The sequence below is a fragment of the Zootoca vivipara genome, chromosome 10 (assembly GCF_963506605.1).
Source record: "Zootoca vivipara chromosome 10, rZooViv1.1, whole genome shotgun sequence".
Taxonomy (NCBI): domain Eukaryota; kingdom Metazoa; phylum Chordata; class Lepidosauria; order Squamata; family Lacertidae; genus Zootoca; species Zootoca vivipara.
Window position 1 is genome coordinate 6,068,362 of NC_083285.1, and position 27,834 is coordinate 6,096,195.

General features: G+C 41.2%; 2 protein-coding genes across 4 annotated transcripts; one reads left to right on the top strand and one right to left on the bottom strand.

The window, feature by feature from the left end:
• On the top strand, positions 1 to 11,422 carry PMPCB (peptidase, mitochondrial processing subunit beta). Its single transcript, XM_035127580.2, has 13 exons — positions 1 to 131; positions 1,426 to 1,566; positions 2,644 to 2,730; positions 4,567 to 4,696; positions 5,541 to 5,739; positions 7,139 to 7,218; positions 7,440 to 7,552; positions 8,550 to 8,693; positions 9,314 to 9,474; positions 10,383 to 10,468; positions 10,544 to 10,632; positions 11,008 to 11,083; positions 11,162 to 11,422. Exons 1-13 carry the CDS (start codon positions 39 to 41, stop codon positions 11,224 to 11,226), a joined length of 1,464 nt encoding a protein of 487 aa, XP_034983471.2. The 5' UTR covers positions 1 to 38; the 3' UTR covers positions 11,227 to 11,422.
• DNAJC2 (DnaJ heat shock protein family (Hsp40) member C2) lies at positions 11,423 to 27,558 on the bottom strand. Of its 3 annotated transcripts, none has more exons than XM_035127577.2 (17): positions 27,317 to 27,558; positions 25,842 to 26,032; positions 24,749 to 24,824; positions 23,619 to 23,717; positions 22,236 to 22,377; positions 21,096 to 21,176; positions 20,247 to 20,312; positions 18,755 to 18,846; positions 18,536 to 18,657; positions 17,166 to 17,315; positions 16,289 to 16,377; positions 16,134 to 16,203; positions 14,843 to 15,027; positions 14,092 to 14,192; positions 13,432 to 13,539; positions 12,879 to 13,033; positions 11,423 to 11,554 (listed from the first exon to the last, which is right to left on the bottom strand). In XM_035127577.2, exons 1-17 carry the CDS (start codon positions 27,375 to 27,377, stop codon positions 11,480 to 11,482), a joined length of 1,863 nt encoding a protein of 620 aa, XP_034983468.2. In that variant the 5' UTR covers positions 27,378 to 27,558; the 3' UTR covers positions 11,423 to 11,479. The 3 variants fall into 3 exon arrangements, 2 of the variants coding, with proteins under 2 accessions (XP_034983468.2, XP_034983469.1); XM_035127578.2 differs by having other exon boundaries at positions 27,247 to 27,383; XR_004693345.2 differs by lacking the exon at positions 11,423 to 11,554 and having other exon boundaries at positions 12,890 to 13,033; positions 14,078 to 14,192.
• Positions 27,559 to 27,834: the final 276 nt, after the last annotated feature.

Here is a 27,834-nt window from a genome sequence, read left to right on the forward strand (position 1 = left end):
GCTCCCGGCTCCGCCGACCACTCGGCCACGGCAGTAAAATGGCGGCGGCCGCGGGTCGGCTGGCGGGCGGGCGTCTCCTGTGGGCCTGCCCGGGCCTCCTCCTTTCGCGGAGCTCAGCCTTCGGAAAACGGGTGAGTCTCCGCCTTCGGAAAACGGGTGCCGAGCCTTCGGGCCTCTGAGGCGACTGCTGCCGGAACGAGAAACGCTCTCGCTTGTCTTGGTCGCCGCGCACTGCATGCTGGGGCGCGTAGTTTCCTGGCGGTCTTGCCGCGCGTGGCTTCCCCCTGGTTTTTGCTCCGCGCTGATGGAGTCGGTAGCGCGACGTCTGATGGGAATTGTAGTCCGCGCTGTAGATTTAAGTTTCGCTGAGGGCACTGGCTTGTCGCCTGGTACCTCTTAACTCTTCACAAGGTGTTGTGGGCAGGGCTGCCCCGAGGAAGGGCAAAATTTGGCTGCCCCCCCTATTTATTGTTTTTCACAATTATTCCTTTTGGTGCAGTGACTTTTTAATGTGTCTGCTCTGCAAATAGGTGGTGGTGGTTGTTTTGCCCTGTGCTGGGGAACAGCCCACGCTGTGGCAAATCCTGCGCTGTTGTGAGGAGGGATGCCCCCCCCCCCTATGAATGGATACTGACCCTAATCCAGCTCCTCCTAGTTCTTTCTGCGTTGACAGTGTCCAGCGGTGCTGGTCAGGAGGTAGCTTGGTCAAGAGGGGAAAATGCTTCGCAGCAGCAGTCATTGTTCTTCACATTTTCCAAATATTTAAAGGGTACTTCTGGGGAAAGGAGCTAGGTCTTCCTATCGAGTGTGGCCTTTGTGTCCAAGCCTGGTTTCAGTATCAGAATGTGCCCCCAAACACACCAAAGCAATAGTGAATATTGTATCTTACAACAAATTACTCAGTAACCATATGTCCTTCGGTTGTGACTGATACTGAAAAGGTAGGTTTACACGAACACTTCAATTTTAAGGTCGTGGGCTGGCTCTTTCTTCTGCTACTGATGTGCCTTCTCTGGCTGTGCTTCCAGTGACTGTGAGAAGGGGCCATATGTAGCCACATGCATAGAGCTATTTCATATGTGGGGCTCTGAATTCTTCCAAAGCTCTGTGCATTGGTAATAGGTGGCAAGCAGAGAAGCCAGCCTGCACAATCTGGTGGTTCCCTTTTGCATTCTTTTAACATTGGAGAGGGTTATCTCAACAACCCTAAAGTGAGGGCTCCACATAGGTTTGCTTCCCAGTATGTCTGTCTGTAGATAGAAAATACTGAACCAAGTTTTGGGGACCACTTATTGTCTTAAACTCTCATAGAACAGTAACTGGAACTCTGTTTGCTCTCACATAATTTTATAAACATACTTTACTTCCTTGTAAGTGAAGATAAGCATTTGTATCATACTCCTCACTGGCCACTTTTTCCAATAGTCTGTACATCTTGGGAGAAGCAGATTCAGAGCTACCAAGGCAGTATCTCAAATTGTCCTAAATGTTCCTGAGACGAAGGTATCTTCTCTAGATAATGGCTTGAGGGTAGCGTCTGAAGATTCTGGGATTTCAACCTGCACAGTAAGTAACAGTTGTGAGTGAAATACTCCCCTGGCCTTCTAAATCTTTGCCTTTTCAAATATTAGTAAGTTGGTTTTGAAAATAACAATACTAGCATCCTTACTGAAGGAAAATTTAAATGCTAAGGCTTCTTAGTAAATATTTATGATGCTGCATTAGGGGTATGCTTTACTTATACAGCAGATTTTAATGTAAACTTTTCTGGCTTGTAGAATAGTTGTTTATTTTAAGGCCTAACTGCTTTGATCGCTGCATCAGGAGGGAAACTGTTCTCATGGGAAATATCAGCCGCTGTCATCAGTGATGGTATTCTGATGTTGGAAATTGATCCAAGATACCAAAGTGGATCAATGGGGTGGATCCACTATGTACCAGCAATATGATAATACATTGATAATTACCAGGTGGTGATTTTGTGGTGCAAAGTGGTTGCAATGGGAGCATTCCTGAGTCCGGGTTGCCTTTGCATTATCCTAATGCAGCCTTAATTGCTAAACATAATCAATGCCTCTTCCACACACCAGAGGTGCAACGCGTGTTGCTGGTGCCTGGGGCAGGGCAAGTGTTGTGTCCTGCTGGTGGACTAGGCAGTTGGTGTGGAGGTGCGTGCTGGGCGAAGGGCTTCCTTGGGAACTTTCCTGCCTTTCTCTTCCTCCTTGGGTGGTGGTGGTGGCAGTGCCGCTCCTTCCCACCCTTCCTCTCAGCCAGGCTGGGTGGCACACTGGCAGGCACTCAGACTGGGAGACATTGGGACTGATCTCGTGCGCCCCGCAGTTGCCTGCTTGCCAAGTGGAGACGCTGTTGCGGCAACCCCGGCTCAGACTCTTCTGCAGCCGCCTCCCCCCCCCTCTGTGGGAGCAGACTCTTGCTCCCTGGCCTGGGACTCAGCCACTGCTCCCATCAGTGCCCACTGCTTCTTGTGCCCCTCCACCTCCATGCTTGCCACCTTGCAATCTGGGCAGGCTGTCACCTCTCGACCAGCCCCTTTGAGAGATAGGAGCACTCTGCCTCCACAGCATATTGAATCTCAGCCTGTGTTTTATTGGTTGGTAAGTCTAATGATTTGTTTTGAATGAGGTGGGACTTTGGATTGACGCTGGAAGCAGATACGAAAATGAGAAAAACAACGGAACAGCTCACTTCCTGGAGCATATGGCTTTTAAGGCAAGTTCTGAAAGTAACTTTCCCATTCTGTTTTTCCAATTAAATATTAATTTGTGTTCATCTTTAATTCAGTAGTAGACCTTATGCCTAGCTTCAGATTGGAAAACTAAAAAGCAGTGTCAAAGCATGTAAGCAATTTAGATCTCGTTCCTATAATGGCAGCTGTCGTGAAATAACCTTGGCCCAAGTATTTAATGCTTAATGGTTTTGAAAGTAGCCACCAAGGTTAAAGAACGGGTAGTTACTTTACAGCTTGTCAGCCGGATGAAGCTGATGAAGTTCTTTTATTGCTCCTTCGAAGGATCAATCCCATTTGTATTGTAGCCTATGTTGTGGTCTGTGAAATTTGCTGACTGCGCAACCATTATAATCTCTAGGAAGACCTTGCTCCTTGCATTACAGGGTGCTGCATTACGCGTAGCGGGTGCTCCATTCTGGATGAACTCCATCATGACACACTATACTTGCAGAAAGCTTTTTAGACCATGTGACGCAGTGGTCCCACACAACAGTTGCGGCAAAAGCATGGAGATCTATCAGCATCAAAGGGGGCATGCTGGGTTTTACCAGGAGATTGGACAGTCTGCACTCTGAAAGCTTGCCTGCAAATCATACAAGACTTCAGATCACACTTATTTTTTTCATTCAAGAACTATTTCTGTTTGCTCCATCTAGAGGTTGTAAAACTCAGAGGTGGTTGAGTATATTTCTGGCCATCTTTGTTGTTTGGGGAGTTAGCCATACAAACTGGTTTATTTTAATCAAATAAGAGTTTATGGACCAGATGACTTGAGACAATTTTTGATCTTTCTTAAGAAACAGGGCTTTTAAAAATATTGAGAGTGATAGGTCAAGTAGTACAGGAATTAGTTTTGATATCTTAAATTTTGGGTGAATTCTGAGATTCCAGAAACATAACTGAAGTGTAGCCTTGCAATTTTTTATTCACTTACTGTACCTGAAAGTACGTAAGTCTTGTTGAACTTGGTGGGACTAACCTCTGAGTAGATATGTAAAAGATTGTGTTGTGTGTTACATTATGATAGACCCTGGGGATATACATTTTTGCTCATTTAGACCTGGGGGACTGCACCTACCTATTTTAGATGCAGATAATCATTTTGTCCTCAAAATTGTTAGCTAACTTCTATATCATTTTTAGCCTGCTCTGTATTTAATGCACAAGGCAGGTAATGCTTTGTTTAAAATTATGAAACCTATAATAGTATGTAAAGTAATCTGGGCCCCACCCAACAAAGGCTGGTTGAAATCATATTACATAGAGTTTCCAGTAAAAAAAACTAAGGCTTTGGTATCTCGGGGAAGAGGTCTCCATAAACTATTAGGGGACTTACCAGAAAATGACCTTTGAGCCCCTTTTCTTAGGGGATTTTGGCTCCTTCATGATGTCATGTAAAATCACACAGTAACCAGGACCCAAGCAACTAAGAGTTTCTGCTTAATAATATTGGGCACATATATGGCGGTCCTCAGCGTGTGCTGGGACAGTGTGTCAAGCGACTGCAGTATTTTTCCTGATGTCTAAAACCATTATTTGATCAAATTCAATTCATAGACCAAACACTATGTGAGGCAGGTGCTTTATATACCTGCCCTGGTTATTATTGACGAACTGGAAATAAATAATCCAGTAGACATCCAAGACAAACTTGCTAGACCAGATCAATTTGGGGTCCCTGATGTAGGATAACTACATTGTTTATTCCTGATAAGGAAATGCAATGCGTCATTTCACAGTTATCTCCTTTTCTGCTGAGGTACTCTTGCTGCTTTATTTCTTATCTACAGCTTGAATAATATCTATCTAAATTGCAGGGGACAAAAAAAAGGTCCCAGTTGGATCTGGAACTTGAGATTGAAAACATGGGAGCTCACCTTAATGCTTATACATCAAGAGAACAAACTGTATATTATGCAAAGGCTTTCTCAAAAGACCTGCCAAGAGGTAAATGTCAGTTTGGGAACATTTGTGAATTTAGATGGGGTGGCCGACTCCCAAGACACTGTGATCTATTCACAGAATTAAAAACTGCCAGTGATCTACCCCTTTTGGGGGGGTTTAGGTCAAAGTTATTGGACGTGCCTGCCCTAATGGAACTGATCTTGAAAGTAGATTAACTGGCTGTTCAACATCTGCAAAAACACCAAGATGGAGCCCCTGTGTGCTGGGCTTGCTTTATTTATGCCTTTCTATGTCATACTCTCCATACTATTTTTAAAATTGAGGCCTGACTCTAATAATTTATTTGGAAGTAGTCATGATTTATTTGGAAATAAGTCTTGATTTCTGTAGGTCTTCCTCCTTTCAAATAAGAGTGCGCAGGAGTTGAACCTTGAAAGTTTACTTAATGACCATGTTTGCACATCATGCTTAGGTATAAACCATGGCTTACCGTGCATGACTGTTTTGTGTGACTTCACTTCTTCTTGCTAGTGCATGGAAGAAAGAAACCACAATTGGTAATCTAGGAATAAACTTTCACTTATCATTGATTTTGTTTAGAGTGAAACAAACCATGATCCCTGCTCAGATAGCCAAGGAATGTGGTTAGTTTCCTCCCAATACCAAATGGGAGGAGCAAAGTGGGTGCGATTCACATATGCAGAGTAAGCTATGGTTTATCGTGTACCATATTTGACTCCAAATCTGGATCCTGTGACAAAGATAAAATTTTAAATAAATTGAAATCCAGAGCATCCCCCCATTTCCTGGCTATTTCTAAATATAAAATTGTCACTTCCCCAATTTCTTTCTAAAAATATGTATTTCTTTCTTATTTTACTTCCAGCTGTGGAGATTCTTGCTGATATCATACAGAATAGCACACTTGGGGAGGCAGAGATTGAACGGGAGCGAGGAGTGATTCTTCGAGAAATGCAGGAAGTTGAGACTAATTTACAGGAAGTTGTCTTTGACTATCTTCATGCCACGGCTTATCAAAATACAGCACTGGGACGGACGATATTAGGACCCACAGAAAACATAAAGTATGCCTCCCTTTTGGTGCTCCAGTTCTTAAATGTTATTTTATAGTATAGTTGTTTTATTACGGTCAATGATGTGAGGGTAATCAGCCTGCGACATCTTTCACCCCATTAGTCGCCAGGGTTGATTCAGCTTATCTGGTGTCCCCTTCCTTCCTTATGGCTCTACATCCCTCCCTCCCTCCCTCCCTCCCTCCCTCCCTCCCTCCCTCCCTCCCTCCCTCCCTCCCAAAGCTGCGCACTCAGTGGAGGAGGATGACCATCCCAGATAGGAGTGTACCATTCTTTGGTCAAGGGTATACGATAGCTGCTCTCCCTGCTAAAACCTTAAATGATATTACAGTTTTCAAAGCAAAGCTTACTATCTTTTTTTTGGGGGGGGAATCGAGCTCTCAAAGAATACAATGTTCGAGCCTTTCTGCAAAGTTCATTATTCTTAATTGAAAGTTAATTGAAATTGTTGTGCATAGTCCATCTCATTCTTGAAATTACAGGGTGGGATTTTTTCCGGCAGACCTATTGCATTTTTTTTTGCCATGTATACTATGTGTTGCACTTTGTACCTGGAGAAAAATGCAGTATTTCCAGGGAACAAATTTTATTTCTATTCTTAATTGGATATTGTAACATGTTTAGTGGTAAAAGGTAAAGGTAAAGGGACCCCTGACCATTAGGTCCAGTTGCGGACGACTCTTGGGTTGCGGCGCTCATCTCGCTTTACTGGACGAGGAAGCCGGCATACAGCTTCCGGGTCATGTGGCCAGCATGACTAAGCCACTTCTGGCAAACCAGAGCAGCGCATGGAAACGCCATTTACCTTCCCGCCGAAGCGGTACCTATTTATCTACTTGTACTTTGATTTGCATTCAAACTGCTAGGTTGGCAGGAGCTGGGACCGAGCAACGGGAGCTCACCCCGTCGCAGGGATTCGAACCGCCGACCTTCTGATTGGCAAGCCCTAGGCTCAGTGGTTTAACCCACAGCGCCATACGCGTACCTTTTATTAGTGGAAGGTGATACAAATCCTTGTAATTCTTCTCCATAGCAATCAACTAGTTGGTCAAATTTACTTTGAGCTTCTAAGTTTGCTTAATTGTTTCAGAGTTTGAATGCTCTGCTCTTCTGCACTCTGATCTTAGTGTACAGGAGCTTGTTCGTGTTTCCCTTCTCTCCTGAGTGCTGCTGGCCATAAAAACCATGTATGGGGACTGTGCCCCCAGTGGACTCTTCTTGAAAAGTAGCATGGCAAACAGCAGCAAGGCCTTCCCTCCTCTCAAATTATACATATTGAACATCAGAAGCAATTTTGCTTCATATGGTGACATACTGCTTTCAACTGTAGACAAGTTATCTGGTTCTGTTGCTCTTCTATGCTTTATATTTTTTTTCTTGCTGCTTGCAGGTCTATTAACCGTAATGACTTGGTGGAGTATATTACAACACATTATAAAGGACCCAGAATGGTACTTGCTGCTACAGGAGGTATGATGCTGCTGTTGTATGATGATATACAGTGTTTGTGGTATTTTTGATGCGTACACAACTAAGAAGTACACCTTTCCACTATTCAGAATCGGAAAGGATAAAATAGTCAATGTTTAGCCAGTTATTGCCTTGGATTCTAAAATGAAGTCTTTAATTGCTTTTTTTTGTCTGATTCATTTACATATATCACCCCCTAAACTGACATGCATCTCCTTTAGGAGTCGCTCATGACGAATTGCTTGAACTAGCCAAGTACCATTTTGGTAACTTGCCATCTATTGCAAAAGGAGGAGCGCCAGCCTTGCCCCCTTGCCAGTTCACGGGCAGTGAAGTAAGTTGAGGCCTTTCCCTCCCACCCAGACAGCTGCAGCTTGAAAAATCACTGATAATGCAATAGTTATACAAGGTATCTGGTTAGCTGAGATTCTGGTTAGGCTGCAAAAACTGCTGAGAAACCTGATAAAGGAGCAGAGGGGGTCAGCATCTTTTGAAGCACCATTAGTGTTGCATTACAGCACTCATGGGATTTCTGGCCTGTTTATTTTGCCACTTTGACTTTCCCTCCATTTCTTATTTAACCTCTGCTAAGTTGCTGTGTTTAGGCATTATTACAGAGCCATTACAGTGGTACCTCTACTTACAAATAACTCTACTTACAAATTTTTCTACTTACAAATGGAGCTCCATCCGCCATCTTGGATGCGGTTTAGATAGTATTTTTTCTACTTACGAATTTTTAGATAGGGTTGCTTCGACTTACGAATTTTTTCTCCCAATGCATTCCTATGGGATTCGACTTACAATTTTTTTCGACTTACAAATGTGTGTTCGGAACACATTAAATTCGTAAGTAGAGGTACTACTGTATAGTGGAAATAAAAGCTGTACAATTGATTTAGGCAAATTTGGCTGTGTGTGTGTGTCTTTTTAGCTTCCATCCATTTTGGCTGTTTTATTAAATCAGGGAAGGGGCTGCCTTTTTCAGACAGGTCCACATCCCCTCCTGGGCAGACTTCCAAAGGCCACATGTCCATGGTAGGTGAAGCTAGAGGCAGAAATGAAGGACCTTTATTACAATAGGCTAGTTTCTAACTAGACTCTTCACTCTCCTCTTTGTCTCCATCCATCTGGGCAAATTTCATGGGGTCATTGCACCCAGGCAAAAACTTTGCACTCAGGGAAGGTGCAAAGTTGTGCTGGAGAGGGGTACGGCCTGGAGAAAGAGGTGTGTGGCCGAGATGGTTGAGGTTGTGGAGTCTCAGGGACTGAGGTTCTTCATGGCCTGTTTGAAAGGTATCTGAAACCTTTTGTTTGTGGTGCTTCATCAGATTCGTGTGCGAGATGATAAGATGCCTCTGGCCCACATTGCGATAGCTGTTGAAGCGGCCGGCTGGTGTCACCCGGACACCATACCTCTCATGGTGGCAAATACTCTGATAGGCAACTGGGACCGTTCCTTCGGAGGCGGCGTGGTGAGTTAACCTCAACATTACTAACCAGTTTAAAGTAATGGATTGTTGCACTGTTGGTTGTGTCTATAGTCTCCTTGTGAAAGATGAGCCCAGTTCCAGCAGCATCATCATTATTTTTTTTGTAAACGGAGACAAGTCTTGATACTTCCTATAGCTAAGTCAGTCCTTTAATCCGGTGGATCCATTTTCCTGCCACTTAAGAGCAAAAGCTGATGTGATATGGAGATATTATTAAGTTAAAAGCTGTGTGGGCAGCGAAAGGATTGAATTATTTTCACCTGTGGTTTTGCTTGGCAAATTCTGTCCCCTCCCCCAGTTGCCATTAGTCCTGCAGGAAAAGAGACAGTTACCTGAAAATGGCACTAGTTAACATTGTCCTTGGCAGAAATCAAGCCACTTCTGAACTGAGTTTCCTTTCAATTCCAGTTCAGATTTGTCTGTCTCTAAACTTGTTCTTATAGACTAGTACTTGCCACTTAGAAGCTGGTAGATGGATGAGTGTGGGGTAGAAAAATATCTACATTTAAGAAGTGCCTAGAATGAAGACATTTGTGTCTAAGCTTCATGATACTGAAGTGACCGATTCTACCCCAAATATATTCCTCTTTTTATTTCAACAGAATCTGTCTAGTAAGCTTGCTCAAGTTGCATGTCATGGCAACGTTTGTCATAGCTTCCAGTCCTTCAACACCTGCTACACAGATACTGGACTGTGGGGTGTCTATATGGTTTGTGAGGGATCAACCATAGAGGACATGATGCACTTTGTTCAGAGAGAATGGTAAGGAAGTAACCATATTTGAAAATAGCTGATATGGAATGAAAGCAACCAATGCCCTGCAGGTTAATGCTTTATGCATACTTGAGAGCAGTCGCTTACGTAAAGTTGGTGCAGGATTTCACCTAGAGGATACCATGCAAATACTCTCGTGCCTTATTTTTTTTACAAAGTATAGGGGCATGCACTGGCATATTTGGTCCTGGGTTTAGAACCTAACAGGTCAGTGGGTCAGTGCATCTAGCTGTTAAGCAGAAGGTTGGTGGTTCGAGCCCACCAAGGGACAGCTGCAGGCAGCATCCCTGCATTGTAGGGCGTTGGACTAGCTGACTCTTCAGGTCTCCTCCAACTCTACCATTATTAGCCGTCCAGAGTGGCTCGGGCAACCCAGTCAGATAGGAGGGGTATAAGAAATGTTACTTTTATTACATTGATTCTACAATTCTTGTGGCCTTGACCTATTTCACTGGGATATTAGCTTACAGCAACAGGTTACTGGAGCTGTGATTGTTCTATGTGCTATTCATAAAGGTCCATTTTCTAAATTATCTAGATCAGGGTTCCCCAAACTAAGGCCCGGGGCCCGGATGCGGCCATTCCCTTCTAAATCCGGCCCGCAGACGGTCCGGGAATTAGCATGTTTTTACATGAGTAGAATGTGTCCTTTTATTTAAAATGCATCTCTGAGTTATTTGTGGGGCATAGGAATTCATTCATTTTTTTAAAATAAAAAATATAGTCTGGCCCCCCACAAGGTCTGAGGGACAATAGACTGGCCCCCTGCTGAAAAAGTTTGCTGACCCCTGATCTAGATTGTGCATTTGCTTGTTCTTAGTGAGCCCAATGAAGTATATCATGAAGAACACTGGCAGCCAAATTATTACAACATTTCTATTTTTCATTGTCTTTAGGATACGACTGTGTACTAGTGTTACTGAAAGTGAGGTTGCACGTGCAAAGAATCTTTTGAAAACCAACATGCTGTTACAACTGGATGGTATGATCTGATTGTTTTCTTTTTAAAAGTCCCGTCTAATTAAGTTGCACACATGCTAAGAATGTCTAATTTTAGGTTCCACTCCCATTTGTGAAGACATTGGACGACAAATGTTGTGTTACAATCGTCGAATCCCAATTCCTGAACTCGAAGCAAGAATTGAAGTAAGGAGCATAATGGTTTGGTGCTTTTCTTAGCCATCTTAACATAATAGCTCAGAGTTATGGCTGTGTTTACTGCACTAATGTAGGTGCAGACTGTTTGAAGATTATGCTGAAATCTCAGCTACAAGAGAGTTGGCCAAAAGTAGGGTTCCAGCAGTTGAGAGCTGTGTTTCAGTGCTCCTAACTGGTCTCAGGAAAACTGTTTGTCAAAATTCTTGCATACTTCATGGGCTGTAGCTCTTCTTGGTGTAATGTTTGATATAACATATAGACACCCTCAGCTATGCTGATGGATAATTGTTTTTTTAAGTTTCAGCTATTTGCACTGTCACATAAAATGGTCACCAACTAAAGGCTTACTGTGTTCTATTTCAGGCAATTGATGCTCAAACAATCAAAGAAGTCTGCACAAAGTATATTTATGATAAGTGCCCTGCAATTGCTGCTGTTGGTAAGGATTTCAGTACTAGCTGCCATTTGTTTAAAAAGTTGTCTGCTCTTTGTAATTATCTCTGTTTTAAAATTTCAGGGCCGCTTGAACAACTCCCTGATTACAACAGACTCCGTAGTGGAATGTACTGGCTTCGTGCTTGACAGTTATTGTAAAGATTGGCAAATTGATTCCTCCCCCCTTAACTAAAACTTTGCTTTGATGTTCAACAACAAACCCAAGTATGCTGCCTGAGTGTATGAGACTTCTTTAAATATATAAAACAAAGTTAACTACGTGACATTTTGTCTTCTGTTTCCACAAAGAAATGTACAGCTATCTATTTAAATAAAAGCCATATTATACATTTGTACTTTTATTACAAAACAGAACACACTAAGATTGTCATTGAGAATCTCATTTCTTAGTCTTAGCAGCATTCACTACTTGTTCTTGGGCAGCTTTCTTCGCTTTAACCATTTCAACAAGTTCCTAGAATGAAGAGAGAGAGAACCTTGTTCATATTACTTTTTATCTAGTAGAATTTGCTAAGCAAGTTCCATTTATTTCAAGTATTGAGAAGCTAGAAAGAATACTCTAAGACAAAGTTTCAAATGATCAGTAACTTTAAACACTTGCCATTAGTAGGCTGCCACCAGCTAGCCTTCCTGTGAATAACACTCACTCCAACCACCCAATTTAACTGCTCAAGAACTTTTGTATTGATCAGACTTCCAAAATTAGGGTTCAGAGTGTGATAGATATTACTATTTCAAAAGCTATTCAGTTTCAAGTTATACGGTGATTTCAATAATCGTGTAGAAGCACCCAAGTGCTGCAGTTTGACTTTCAACATAAGCTTGATACAAGTAGTGCGGATTTTGGCTGTGCCACCATGAATTGGCACTTACTGTAAGACTAAGCACATAAAGCAGGGACAGGGAACTTTTCCCCATCTGATGACTGTGCTCTTTCAGACACAAACTTTGTGAACTGCCCATGGAGGGAGATCAATCTCTGGGTAGCTGCAACAGTGACTGAGCAGTGAAGTTTGGGACTCCCAATTCTGAATTCCACTAGTTCACTAATGTTTAGATTTAATACCACCACAAATAATCCTAAATGAATGGCACTGAACTAAAAGGCCTGAACTCTGAATTTACTTAACATTGAAAGAAAATTCTAGTGTGTTTCCTGCTCTTTTCTATTTCTTCATTTGATACAATTCTACATTTGCAAGTGGTCATGGTGTATGTCTTTGATTCATGTGGTATAATGCAAAGTCTTTTTTTGGCCAGCCTATTTTAATTAATGTGTGCTTTGTATGTATGTAGCATCACATTCAATCCATGGCGCCTATTTAAAGATTTTTACGGCTCTTACATTTTTATCTACCAAGACAGGGCCTGTAGGTTCCTCTGCCTCCTGATTAGTTTTGGAAGCAGAGTTAAAACTATGTTATGTGGGGACCCATAGTGTATGATTTGCTTTGCCTGAGACAGCCTTGCCTGCAGGAAAAGTTGGTAAGCCAGGGTTTCCCCTCCCTGGCACAAATGGCAAATTCTACATAAGGCAAGTCATCAATAATTCTGCCCTTACTATCTCAGGCAGCCATGAAAGCTGTTTTGCCAGTGACTATTACCAGCAAGCTACTCTTACCTTTGTTCATGATCTCTTTTCCAATGAACAGGGAAGGTTCCTATGACACTTGAGTGAGAAATTAAAGTGGAATAGAGAGAAGCAAATGTGATCTCTCTTAAGCTGGTAATACTTTGAAGTGCACTATGGAGTAAAAATAGAAGCAATATTTTCCTACCTTATATCGTTTCATGCAGTCTTTCTTAGATCGGCCTGGAACAGAAGCTGCTATTTTTTCCCACCTTTCGGGAGTATTCACTGGGTATGTCTTGAGAGCTTGTTCTAAAAGTTTTTGCTCTTCTGTTGTCCATGGAGACAAATCTGTAAATGTGGCTGTTGAAAACAATACATGAGAAAAGAATGTGTTTTAATCAAGAGGTCCTTATTGAAAGCTATGCAAAACTCCCAGGGAATTTTCCAGCCCTCTCCCTCTTCCCTGGATGCCTTTAGTTCAAGCAACGGGGAATTTTTGTTTGCCATCAATTGAACATTACATAACTTCATGCAAATTCTAACTATTCTGTTCACATCTGAAAACACTAGAACTTGCAAATGAAGAACTTTGTTCACTTGGTAGTAGTGATAGACATCAAGCAGATAATGCCCAAAAACATCCAGTGGCAGAACTGGAGGGATGGCTCTTAACCACATGAGATCTGGGCGCAAGAATGCTTAATGGAATATTTGGGAATGGGACAGTGGGGAGAGGCGAATCGTTCTTCCCTGCTTACCTTCAAAACGTTCTGACGGTGTAGCACTGTCTGCCTGTGGCACAACTCCATGTTCTTTTTTAAACTTATCAAAAGCTTTCTTATTTATGTCATCCTTCTGATGAGGGTCTAAGAAGAATAAGAAGTTGCTTTTAAGTAATCATGCCCCAAACGAATGTTTCACAGGAAATTCTTCTGCTTAAAGTCAAGCATTAAAAGGCCAACTAAACAATTCAACCCATGTCATAAAACGAAAGAAGTCTCAGAATATTAAGTAAACTCAGTTTTCACCTGAAAGGCCAACAAGTTACATTATTTTAATAAGTCTGTTATCAAGAGGGTGCACATACAAAGTGGTTTAAGTCACCCTTGTAAGGAGCATCAACACTGATACAATGCTGAAATTTTGCATATACATATAGCCCAAAATGACACTCCAATTATTATAAGGACATCTCAACCCTTGGGATATGAAAGTCTTCATTACAAAAAACAGCCAGCACTCCAGGAGAAATCACGCCAAGAAACCAATGGAACAGATTGATACTCTGTCTCAGAATTGGGGAAGATAGTGGAAATGGGTAGGGGTGGACAGGAATGTATTTAGGCTTGTGGAATGTAAGCTGAATTTACTAGGAAGTAAATGGAAGCATGCAGACCATCTTACAAAGATAAAGATACCAAGTTTCTGGAGGCTCTTTGCTTTGTTGATAACATCTTTTGCTGTTCGCTTTATTCCTGTAGTAGAGTGCAAATTCATGTAATTGGCAATAACTTCCCACCTATATCGGGCAAAAGGAGAAACAAAAATGCTTTAAAAATAAGTCAATTCCAGCAGTTAAATGCCTGGCTAGTTTTTTTGTTTTTTTTGTAATCAATATATCACTTGGTAAGATATACAGTACAGGGTAAGTCTTTTAAAAGAGGCCCCGTGTAACATGGATACTCTGTATCCACAGGGCGTCTTTGGAAGGACTCACCCTGTATATTTTAAAATCAAATACTGAAATGGGTGCAGTTTTGGAATTATACAGGCACATCTTCCTAAATAAGAGTTACATTACTTTCAGTTGTGCTTAATGCATATGCTTAACAATATTTATAATATACAATAACCTTGTGTTTTAGAAAAACACAAATTGTTGAAGAAGAAAGCGTCTTCCTTGGAAAATGCTTTGGCCTTCAGCTCATACCCCCAACTGCAATCTAGCCAAAATCATGTCAGAATTACAGAACAAATTCAGCAATCAACTTGAATGACTTTGCAAATATCCCTCAGCAGAAAGCCGTTTCTGCAGATCTGCGATACATTGAGAAAGTATATATTCACAAATCAATTTAACATAAAAATCAACACCCTGACTTGCCTTCCTTTTATGCTTCAACACAAGACTACTTGCCTATATACATACTGTTCAATAATTGTAGATACCTTGAGTTAGTCCCAGCAGGAAAGAGGTTTACTGCTTTAATTAGCAACTGTAAGTCATCTTCTGACCAGTTCTTACTTCCGCCAACACCTCCACTTGTTGGTTTTTCAGAACTCTTTGTCGCTTGTCGCATACGAGCTTCTGCTTCTTCCCTTTCTCTCCTTATCTGTTCATTTACTTCGTCTATCTATGGGAATACAAGAACACATGGGACTTTATCACTGAATTAGTGCAAACACAAAAGCCTTCTCCCAATATGTAGGCAATGGCCACAGGTTTCCTGGTCCACAACTGCCACTGTGGGAGAAGTCCACTGCTTTCCAACAAAAACACAGCTGAGAGCAAGTTAAAAAGAGGTAGCAACTGCAAAAGTTGCAACACAACTCTGGGACCCCAGCATGTCTCACCAGAAAGCTTTCCCCAAGATTTGTGCAAATTAACTGCACTTAAATAGGTAGCTTTAGACTGATTTATAACTGATGAGGGACACCCTTGTCTAAAGGAGAAAATAATAATTTCATCACATGTGCATGTTACTGGTCTTAGAACCGTAGTAACTACAATAAAGCAAGAGAATTGTCAGGACCATTTAAGCTGAATTCACAATTCAGCTTAAATAGTGCCTCATTCTTCTGTTGATTTTGGCACCATGTAAGTCCATATACCCTGTTTCTCATATTTTAAGACATACCCATAAAATAAGCCATAGCAGGATTTTTAAGCATTCAAGGAATATAAGCCATACCCCGAAAATAAGACATAGTGATAGGCGCAGCAGCAATGCCAGCCACGGCAGGAGGAGGAGGAAAAAAAATAAGACATCCCTTGAAAATAAGCCATAGTGTGTGTTTTTGAGAAAAAAATAAATATAAGACGTGTCTTATAATATGAGAAACACGGTACTTTAACATGAAGTTCAAACATTGAACTTCCTTATCCTTTATTTTTTTTCTCTATAACCCTCTTGCTACCCCTGAAGGGGTGGGGTGGGGGGGAAACAAGGTAATGTCCCATTTTTCTCGTTTTTATCTCTCAAGCTTGCATAAACGTGCAAAGATTCATCTGCTAATACCTAGAGAACAAACTGCTCTTCCTCTTTGTAAGCTCTGAGATTCTGCTAGACTTTAAAATGCAATAAAAGAGGCATTATTAGTTGTTTAAGCAGGTGCAAATTCTCTTTAGAAATGCAATTCTGATGGGCAATTTGCTTACTATACAACACAGCATACATGTTCAACAGGATCACACCAATATTTTCACTATGTTGACATGTGACAAAAGATGAATAATTACCTGTTTTTCTACAGCAGCCTTTCCTTCTTCCCTTGTTGTGGATGTAAGTGCTTCATTCAAGCACTGCAGACTAAAAATAAATTATTGAGCGATATTTCAGATCTAGTAGAAAGCTGAAGGTCAAAAAACGTAACATGTAGGTCAGGAATGCATACCTTGCCAATTCCAGACGATCACACAGCTTTTCTACTTCTTCCATCATCTTAACACATTCTGCCTCACTGTCAGAAAAGTAATTCCAGTTCTGAAAGGAGAACACCATATGCTTTATCTTCAGATTACAGAAAAACAGCAGGCAGCGGTGGCAAGCAATGTGTTTGGTTTGGGCATTTTGGCTGTAGCAATTTTTTTTTTAAGCAAACAACTTCCATGAACAACATCGTTATCAAAAGCTGAACTAGCTTTGCTTTTCAGAGTAGAAAGCACTAGAGAATTAGCTGATTTCCGACATTCAAATGTCTAGTATTCTAAGCTCTTGATTAATTAGTGCAAAATGCCCGTGACACATATGTTGGCTAAAATTTATGCTTCTAAAATTGGATGTTTGTCTTTCGGAGAACTTCTTCCACCTCGTCATTTTTTACTATCAGTACTACAGCGTTACATAAGTACACCAGTATTCCCGCCCCCCCATAAAATACACATTTGTGTGTGCAAGTTCACCTAACGTAATGCATTTTTGTATGTTATTTTTGCTAATATGCACATTTTGTGTGCATGTTTCCCCAATGCTCACTTTTTTTATTGGGATAACTGCAACTGTTTTATTTTTAGCATCCCTTCTGGAAAACTATATGTAGTTACCATAGCCTTCACATCATGCCTCAGTTCACAAGGATATTTTGAATAACATCATCAAAAGTAAATGTGAGGCTTTATAAAGCTTTAAAGAAAAACTCTTTTAAGATATCAAGGTCGCTTCTCCAAGAATTAGGACTAATGTAGAGTGCTGTTCAAACCCAATGTTCTATGAACTCGATGTTAGAAAGCTGAAAAAAGTAGTTATATTTAACTATAGCAGCACACATATACCTTGCAGGTTGTTCGTAGTTTTTGCCTTTCCTTTTTAATTGCTTTTTTCTGAATATCCTTCTCTTTTTTTACTAGCAGTGCTTGTTGTCTAATTTCTTCCTCTTCTTTTTCTTTGGCTAATCGTGCTGCTTCTAATTCTGCTTGCCTTTGCTGAAACAGAAGAAAAACTATGAATCAGTAAAGTCTGATACCATATCTATGCTAATTTAAAAGCAGTTTGTGATATTTGGTTCTCAAAATTTTAGGTATTCTTACTAGCAAATCAACCAGGGATGCATATTTGTCATTATTTCAAGGCCATGACCTGAACTATTGTACCAAATAAATAACTGCATCATTCCAGTAATCACCTGTGCCGTGCTCCATGAAATCTTTCAGCATGACAGGTCTTTAGCAAATGTGAACGTCACAAATTCTTATGCTAATGAAACAGGTTTAAAATGTTTTTTTTAAAACACTTGCTTTTCTCGAGTTTTGGGGCCAAAACACAGCCAACACTTGAATTCAAAGATATTGCGTATTTGTTTAGGTGGAATACATATTTAATTAGGTGGAATAAGGTATCTTCTAGGAAAGCACAATTTATTACATGGGCCACGGGGTCAAGTCAAAAGATTATTATGTAAAACCAAAACCTTTGAATGGCTATATTATTATTTCAATTTATTACCTGCTCTTCCCTCTAAGGTCCCAGGGCAGGTTACAACTATTTTAAATACAATTTAGAACAGTTTGTATTTTTTAAATTGTATGCCTTCAATCACAAAAAATAGGATGGATGTTGAAAATATACATCTCAAGTGTAAAGAGGTGTGTCTTCAGCATTTGCTGAAAACTATAATGATACACCTCAGCAATTTGCAGTAATATTCAAGGCGTGACAGCTGTGCCTGCTACTATAATAACTTTCCCTTCACCCCCCCCCCCAATCCATAAGATCAGCTATGGCAGGTCCTCCATAGGGGAGCGGGGGCAGGGCAGGCTTCATGGGGGGAAGTGAGGAAGAGGAAGCCCCGCTCTGCTAGCAGAAGTTCATAGTTCAAGCTGGTTGAATGCCACCCAATGCGTAGTTTGTAAAGCCGGCAGAGCACCAAAACATTTTGTACGCCAAAGTTTTCCAAACTTCATGTAGGTGACACACTTTTTAGACGTGCATCATTTCGCTACACAGTAATTTAGTTTTACTAGCAAACCGGAGGTTAAACGAACCCCCTTTCCAGCCCCGGAAGGAGCAGAGGGAGTATTTGCGTGACACACCTACACACTGCAACCGACACATTTAACATGTCGTGACACAGAGTTTGGAAAGCTTTGCTGTATGCATTCATACTTTTTGAATTCTTCAAAACAAAGTATAGATTGAAATGTACTCTGTCACGCTCCTCCTGTTCTTTTCGTTTTGCTTCTGCCTTTGCTTTCTTTTCTGCTTCTTTCTTTGCTTTTTCTTCTTCCTTGAACTTCTTTATTCTGGGATCACAGCTGTATGCGGTGTCTAAGAAAAGAAAAGAAAAGAAAAGGTGTCTGTGAAGTGAACATATAAAAGCTGAAATGTAATGACCGGGTCTTGACAAAACCGGGTTCACACTTACCAACTAGTGTCCTTATTCTATTCATCTCTTCCTTTTTCCTTAATGCTCTAGCTGCTCTGTTCTGTTTTTCAATCCACCTCCTCTCATCTCGACTGCAGAGAGAGAGAGATGAGAGGCGTTAAGAAGAAAGCACTTCAATGCTCAAGCACATCTCAGTACAAAATCATTTTGGGAAATGCTGTAAAACTCAAGAGGAACAGCAGCACTTCCACGAATTCCTCAATGAATACGATCGTATTCAGTAGGGCTTCTAAACAGCTTCGCAAGTGATGCCTTTTGATAAAACCCCAATTATTGTATTATATTGTATTATTGTATTTAACACAAATAATATTTATGTACCCTGACACATACCATGTGTTTACCATTGCCTGAATAAGTTTCTAAACCTTGGCTTACCGAACCCTCATTCCTGGTACACTCTTCCTAAAAAACAGAAAGCTTTCCTATATTTTATTTCTATTCAAATTTGCCTTCAATAAGCTGGGGAATGCTTGCACAATACAGAGATACTAGAGAAGAGAACAGGACCGTTATTTGGACTTATTATCTCCAAGCATTACTAGATCTATGGAGAATCTATATTGGGCCTATTCACAAGGCTTATTCTGCTTTGTTATTCAGTATAGTACCTGTTATCTCTATATATAAAAATGTAAACTGGCCATGTACGTTGTAGTTTCACCAAAACTGCTGGACCGATTGCGTTCAAATTTTGACACAAAGCTGCATGCGAATATGAGAGTAACGCCATGCCGTTTTCACCTGTGCCTGGTAAAACCCCTAAAACCCCGTGTTTCAAAACACACCACTCAGATGAAAATGCATTCTGGGAAAGAAGCAGGTTGCAAACCAGCGCCCTCTAGCGGCGGCTACACTGGTACTGCACCTATAAAACCTTCCCTCTCAACAGCACCTTGGCTCCTGTTTACATACTAGGCTGAAGCCTTTACAAACTAGGCCGAATGGAGGTACTGACTCGCCTGGGTGGGGGTTGGGGGGGAGGAGGGGATGGGATAGGTCAGGACACGGTGGAACCAGTCACAGGGATGAGCCAGGGGGTGGGGGGAAGAGGGGTGTGTGAAACGTCATGGGTTGGGACAGGGTGGGGGGAATCACAGGGATAAGCCGGGGGGATACGTCATGGATCGGCACAGGGTGGGGGGAATCACATGGATGAGTCACAGCAACATGTGGCAGGGCCAGCTAGTCATTAGTAAGATTAGTGTAAAATCTGTAACACAGTTGAACTTCCAGTTACGTAACCCTCTGGTTATGTAAATTTCGGGATGCACACGTGGCAAACCCGGAAGTATTTTACCGGGTTTCGCCGCAAATGCATGTGCAGAAACAGTCCTCAGGTTGCGGAAACCTCGGGATCCAACAGGACCTCCGGAACAGATCCCGCCCACAACCGAAGGTACCACTGTATACTATGATACGCAAGCTGAATTTGTTTGGTGTATTAACTTTGGTGCTTTTATTTACATACCATTCTGCTTTTTCTTTTTCTTCTTCGTCTAAGTAAGAAAACTCCCGCCAAGAATCAAAATTATACCTAACATACAATAATAGTGAAAGTTAGTGCTATGTTGATGCCTAATCAAATGTCACAATAGTTGTATTGCAAATTCTTCAGAACATTTTTTAGTTTTCATTCTTAATTTGAGATTATACTGCTAGTTGTCTGGTGCATACACTTTATCAAGCTTAAGGAAATCTACATGCTATCAGAATATTAATGAACTGCTCATTCTGATTATTTTATGCTGCAGGGCAAAATCTTATGATATGGGAAGAACAATGCCTCCAAAGAAAATGGATATGGGGGTGCAGATGGGCATTCTGCTTCCTACATTGGCCCCTCTCTCCCTAGGATTGTTTCTGCATTTCTGCATAACTACAGCACAGAGCAATGGAGATCGGCAATAACGTCAACACCTAGTCACATACATCTGTTTGCCACTACATCAGAACGTGGTTCCCATAAGCCATCAATCTGAAGATCTCATATCACAACTATTCCAGGCTTGTCTTGACTAAAGACTCTGTAATCCTGCTATTTATATATATGGCAGTCTATTTTGGGGGGAAGGAAAGTTTCAAACTACAAAGAACAACTCTCCATGCAGTGGATTTGCAATGGGGTTGAAATGTTACTTCCTGGCAACACCCTTTATTCCTAAGGAATAGTTGTTCTGTGCTCTTTATGTTTTTATATTATACGGACTTCTACAAATGTAAGAGTCTTGTTTATTCTCACAGACAATTTTCCCCATATAATTCCGACGTGCCACATAAAATTATTTCAAAAGGAAGAAAAAGAAAAAAGTTTGCTTACCAAAATGAATAAAATGCATCTACCTCTTCAAAGGAGGAATTTGTGTCCCCAAGGTTAGGTACACTTTTCTTATTTGACCATCTGAAGCAATTAAGAGATACACAGACATTCACTATGATGAAAAGTTGGGTGAATTCATTGAAAAAACAGTAACCATACATTAATGCTATATCATGTGAGAATCTGAAGTATATGGATTTGCTTCTCTAATCCTCTGAACTCTATAGACCATCATCTATAGACTTAAATGAGATTTCTAATTCAGAAGAAGTGAGCTTAATCTTATAATTTGATTCTCAAGCAAGTAGCACAAGGAAAAACAGTACCAGTGTTCCATCTTGGTGCTAACATTGCAAAATGACTCGGAATGTTGAGATAGTATAGGCATCCCCAGATGTTTTGGACTACAATTCCCATCTTCCCTGACCACTGGTCCTGTTAGCTAGGGATCATGGGAGTTGTAGGCCAAAACATCTGGAGGGCCACAGTTTGGGAATGCCTGAGATAGTACAATCTATTATTACTATTAGCAAATTAAATTAAATTTCTATACCTTCATCTGAGGATCAGAGTGATTTACAAGATAAAAACACAAAAATATTTAACATAGTAACAAACAAAACATTATTTATTCATTATTTATTAACCTAGCACTGCTGGCCTAAAACATCCACAACTGCTAGATGCAATATAAAACTGTACACTGGACAGAAACCAGGTATAAATTGAGCATAGATTCTCCTCCATTGCTCTGACAAAGTTGAAAAAATTATTTGTGCACCATCGTGAAGGCTAGGCCTTGTGAAGCAAGTGACAGTGGAAGATGCCCAAGCACTTAGGCTGCATTAAACAAGTAGAACAGTTCTGGAACCAACAGATGGATATGCTCTACAACAGACTGCTCTAATGGTATCACCAGTGTGTGCTGCTAGGAAACAGCAATAAGCACACAAATATTATTTTAGTACCCAAGAGTGAGATAATTGAGTGTGAGTTCAGTTCAAACACATCAAACCACTAGGTATGTAGACACAACTCTATATGCATCTGACCACCATTAAGATGATCAAGCTCCCCAAATGACTGGAATCAAAGGCAAAGTGGGAGAAAATCTCCCCTACAGCCCATAATATAGCTTACCTGGCATTTCTTTCAAAAACCGGGAAAAAAACTTCAAAAAAGTTTTCCTTTGCTTCACTTTTAGAAGGAACAGTGTTATCAAAAGTAGGATCTATACTGTTAAATGCTCGTCTCTTCAGAGGATCTGACAAAATTTCATAGGCTGGAAAATGGAATTACAGTAAATAATCAATTTACAGTAAGTAATCAACTTAGAATGGGAGTCAAGCTTGGCTTCCCTTCAAAAGTGCCTTGCTGCTCATGCACTGTGAATGCCCAGCCTCACTTTTTTTGAACTAGCATGAAATACACAGCCATTTCAGAAAATTAGCTTTGTGAATTAAGTAATCCAATCCTCAGAGCCAATGAAGAATCCCAGTGCATTTGCCAATAGGTATGGGATTGCTGAATCAACAGCATAAGATATGCACTGCATGTTTCTGTAGCATGCTTAAAAGCTACCATTAGGACTTCTGAACAGGGGATATAGCACAATTCTAAAATCATCATTACATCAGCTTTCCCTTTTCAAAAGCTCCCCCAGTTATTGCAATTTAGCAGATTTCTGCAATGCAACATTTCAGACTCAATAGTGACAAGAGCAATAATTAGATAAAGGGCTGCTTATATTTAGAGAGCAGCTTGCATATACAGTGGAACCTCGGTTTATGAACACCTCGGTTTATGAATTTTTGGTTTATGAACGCCGCGGACCCATCTGGAACGGATTAATTCACTTTCCATTACTTTCAATGGGAAAGTTTGCTTCAGTTTATGAACGCTTCAGTTTATGAACAGACTTCCGGAACTAATTACACCCATGCTTCAGTTTATGAACGCTTCAGTTTAAGTACTCCGCGGACCCGTCTGGAACGGATTAATCCACTTTACATTACTTTCAATGGGAAAGTTCGCTTCAGTTTATGAACGCTTACTCCGCGGACCGTCTGGAACGGATTAATTCACTTTCCATTACTTTCAATGGGAAAGTTCGCTTCAGTTTATGAACGCTTCAGTTTATGAACAGACTTCCGGAACCAATTGTGTTCATAAACCGAGGTACCACTGTACACACAAACTAGGAATTTAAAATCATGAACATAATTCAATCAATTATTTCATAATTAATCTAAGTTGACACACACAAGCCCTCTCATCTACATACAAGACAATAAGGAGCACGGTAATTCCTAGGAAAGCTCAACTTGGGAGAAGTGGTTTTAATGAATTCATGATTCATTTATTAAGCAGCAACATTATTATTATTACCGAGACACTGCCAACAGTTCCATTTGCTGGAAGCTCTGTTCTTCTAATGTGTTTTACATAAGCAAGAAACACAAATATACTGAACTATTTTATGGACAGTCATATAAGTAATGTTAGGCGATAACTAGTCCTTACCTTTTGTTATACAAGTAAAGTAGTCGTTGTCACCTTCACCTATCTGTTCTCCTGCTGCTTTTCGCTTGTCTGGATGGTGTTTCAAAACCATGGCTTTATCTATGGGAGTAGAAGGAAATGTCAATTTCAGAAGCACCTCCCTTCACCTGCTTTATCATCAATTGCATATTGCCTGTTTTAAACAGCAAAAATGTTATAAGCAGCAAAAAGCAAACAAACAGCAGTGATACGCTGTACTTTCATGGACACCCCAGACGTTGAACCATACTATATATCTGTGGGGTCAAAGGTATCCTTAACGGAGGACAGAAATGCAAGTAAAATTATTTCCCTCTCCCTTACATGAAATGCAAAGTGGCTAAACAAGTACTTTGTGATGTTTCACACATGTTTAAGGTTTCAACATCTCACCCCACACATTAATTTATCAATACTAAATAACTAATTATACTATAAGTACAGTATTGGAAAAATGCAACTCTGCATATGCAAAATTTTGTATTTTAGGATGCAATCCTAACCATGCCTGTGGGGTTGAAAGCCCCCATTAACTACACATGGGTTTGGGCTGAGAATGACCCCCAAACCTTCACACTACCATAGCTGATTTAGGCAGATGCAGCAGTTAAGATCATTAATTATCAACCTTTCAATATTTTGTGTGTGTCTAGCATCTCTAGGTTTTGAACTAAATTGCACAAGGAGTTAAATTGCACCAGGAGTCTGAGTTATCACATAAAAATTACAAATGGACCACAGGCTGCATGTGTGCATAGCTTTGCCCCAGATAATAAATCCTTAATTTCAGGTGTTTTACTTCAATTGGAAGTCAATGTAAAATGAATCTTACTGTTTTTCTTTAGTTTTGTGACTCAGCTGTTATAGCTGACCCCTGAACACATGTATTTTAAAGTGTTGTCCTCCCCACCCCCCAATCATAAGAATCCTAAATGACCCATCAGACTCTATGGCTCAGCTGAAGAACTGTGCCACAGCAGTCAAAGCCACATTCTTGGTGTCCTATTAAGTGAATTGTTCTTCCTTTATGAAATCAACAGCTCAGTGCAGCACAGAACTGTTCATATGACCTGAAGCATTTTCAATACGAAAAATGAATGTAAGGTACTTACGAGCAGCTTTTATTTGTTTCTGAGATGCCTTGTATCTTATATGTCCCAGCCCAAGAACTGAATAATGATCCTGATTCTGAGAGAAAATTGCAAATATCAACAGCTATTTATGGTGAGTAGCAACTATTGAGCAGCCAATTGGCAGAGTAAGCTAAACTACTATTTTCCTTCTTCTGTCTGTTTTCTTGCTACCTTTGCCTTTATTGCCTTTCCTTATCCCTATAGCTCCTCCACCCAGAACTTCAGGTTTTGAATAAGAAATTGTCTTTTAAGAGACCCTAAAAAGGAGAGAAAGAAGCAGACCTCACTTCATGAGAGAGGGAAAGAACACAAGTAGCTTCTACAGTCTACTTCTCCAACTCTCTAAGTTGCCACAAGAAAAGTGTTAGCAGAAAGAAATGTGAGCACAACAGAATGAAGCAAAAGCAAAAGAAAAGAGTTAAATGAAAACAGGTACGCATAGCTGCCAAGTTATCCCCTTTTTTAAGGGAAATTCCATTATGCTGAATAGGCTTCCTCGCGAGAAAAGGGAAAACTTGGCAGCTATGCAGGTACGGTATGTATAAATTCAGCACAAGGCAGAAGCAAAGACTGTTAATGGAACTTTAGAAGGCAGACTTCCATATTGCCACTGTTAGCTGACCTGACCAGACCTTCATATTATAAGATGTTCAAAACTTCTATAATGTTATATTTTTTCCACATGACCCATTGACACTGTGCTGTTAGCTTAGAACTATTTACTTAGTATTAGCCACTGGGAAAAGTGCCAATCTTTAAGTGAAACCTAATACCAATCTGAAAAAAGGAGAGGGCACAAAATGCTATTAGGCAACTCAATGGGGCTTACTCCTACACAAGTGGGATTGAATCTTGAATTTCCCTGAAGTGGGAATGGGGAGAACTAATTTTTGTGTGGTTGAAAACAATCCTTAAGATCAAACCACACATGGAATAAAAGATGAAGCAATTCTCAAGAAGCAATATAGAATATATTGCTCGAAGCAAAATAGAAATATTTCAGATTGTTAGTACTGGTAGGAAACCTTCACTAAAAACTGAACAAATACAATTGTAACATTAGATCATATACCTTCCAGTCCTTTGGATCAAGTGTTTTTAACATTGGAAATTCTTCCAGCTGCAATTCTTCATCCCCTGACTCTTCAGAGAGCTCTTTCTCATCTTCCAGTTCCTGGAAAGAGGCAGAAACATGTATGTTTCTCCTCTTAATAAATGCTTCAAACCATCTTCCCACAGGTTCAAATTGGCAAAGCACAGAAGCTGTGAATAAAAATATTACAAGCTTAGGAGGCACTTCCACTGAGCTAAAATCTTCACATTCACCCAGTACCAAAATCTGGACTACCTTGTATACATTTATTTGGCCAAAAGTATGTGTTCTGCAAACATAAGATGCAGCAAATCCTAGTTTTGCATCATTAAAGTATCATATACATGAATAAATGGACTCTTATTTTGCCCACTTCAAGCCAGCCTATAAAAACATTATATTCCCCCACCATGTTAAGTACCAGCTATTTACGGTAAATTTGTTGTAATTCATCAGTAAACCCATCTTTATAATTGTCAATACAAATAGATATTTGATAGGTAGATGTTTGAAAAGTAGTTTTTATTAGAAATAGGTCACTTGTAAATTGCTTTTAAAATAAGAACCACTTTAGCTGGTTAACTGTATTATAACTGACACATTTCTACCATACTTAAAGTAATAGATGCTGTGCTTTAGTCAGTTACATGTCATGGCAACATGGCTCTTCTGTCTGCCAAAGAAAAATTTATTTGTTTCAGGTTGCAATCCTACAGTTTATAGACTATACACCTGCTCAACCAGCAAGAAGGGTGTAACAGCTAAACCCTTAAGGACTTTCTTCTACGACATAACTGCTTGGGATGTGCGTGTGAGACACCTCTCCCCAAAAAGAAGAGGACTTGCTTTGTTCTTCTTTTTTTTAAAAAAACGCGTGAATAAGGTCGGCGGTATTGCACTAAGGTAGTATAAGCTGCGCATTCCGCCCATGGAGTTAACACCTTCCTATATGAAGCCTCTGGGAGAGAAAAAGCAGGAGAGATCTTCTGCCCAACAATCTCGGTAATATGTCCACGAGGCAAACGAGCTAAAAAACCCTCCATGCTGCACAACCTTCTAGAGCCGCCAAGAACCGCGGATAGCTGTGCGACAGGCAGAAATTCAACAGGGGCAGCTTCTACCAGCAAATAAGCTACAACGACGGGGCGCAGGGGAAAGCTGCGCTTGGTGTATTTCTGCTCTTCTGCAGCTCCCGCGGGTGGGAAGGCGGCAGAAACGGGGCGACGGTGTGTGTGTGGGGGGGGGGGCGTGAATGAAGAGGGAAACAGCCGGGGGCTTTCAGCTCCGAAGAACCGACGGCGACTCCAGCGATTAATTCCCCCCCTCCCGGCCTCCGCTTGTACCCCAATCCCGGCGAAGGCCTCGTGAAAGGAAGCCGCCTCACCGGGGACTCGCGGAGAAGTGGCCCCCCTGCGAGGCACCCGGAGGCTGGGAAGAAAGGAGAAGGGACCGACCCGAGGCCAAGGCTCTGGAGACGCCGGTGACCTGCCCCTCGGGCGCCCCTCTCAGCAGCATCGCGGCGCCGGCCAGGGGGTGCCGCTCGGTCCCGGAACAAACGGACCGGCCTCGGGTGTTTTTCTCTTCCCCGCCGTCGGCCTTGGTCGTAGGTTGCCAGGTGCCGGCGCATGGAAGGACCCGGCGAACACTTCCGGGGCGTCGGGTCACGCGCGTATAAGCACTTCCTGTCCAAGGCTTCCTGTCTTCCGCCTCGCCTCGGAGCGCGACGGAGAGGTTCCGCCGCCCAAGGGAACTGCAGGGCTCGCTATCTTGTTAGCCAAAGCTCTCCCCGCACCCTCCTTTGTAAATGAAAGGAAGGGTTGGTTGGGAAGGACGCGTTGCCCCTTCTAATGAACGTCCTTGCCATCTTACATGTTAAAGTTTCGTGTTTTTTAAAAACTGTGCACAAGAATGTTTGGTGAGCCGCTGCGGGAGACCTTCCCGCTTGAGGGACTGATGGCCACAGATACAGACG

What these genes read in the sequence shown, in the direction of transcription:
- PMPCB (XM_035127580.2), top strand. Translation starts at nt 39, where the DNA reads ATGGCGGCGGCCGCGGGTCGGCTGGCGGGCGGGCGTCTCCTGTGGGCC. An exon ending in GGACCCACAGAAAACATAAA is followed by an intron (nt 5,740 to 7,138) that starts GTATGCCTCCCT and finishes TGCTGCTTGCAG; the next exon opens with GTCTATTAACCGTAATGACT. An exon ending in CCCTGCAATTGCTGCTGTTG is followed by an intron (nt 11,084 to 11,161) that starts GTAAGGATTTCA and finishes TTAAAATTTCAG; the next exon opens with GGCCGCTTGAACAACTCCCT.
- DNAJC2 (XM_035127577.2), bottom strand. Translation starts at nt 27,377, where the DNA reads ATGCTGCTGAGAGGGGCGCCCGAGGGGCAGGTCACCGGCGTCTCCAGA. An exon ending in GATCGTCTGGAATTGGCAAG is followed by an intron (nt 16,204 to 16,288) that starts GTATGCATTCCT and finishes ATTTATTTTTAG; the next exon opens with TCTGCAGTGCTTGAATGAAG. An exon ending in AGGCTGCTGTAGAAAAACAG is followed by an intron (nt 15,028 to 16,133) that starts GTAATTATTCAT and finishes GTATTCCCATAG; the next exon opens with ATAGACGAAGTAAATGAACA.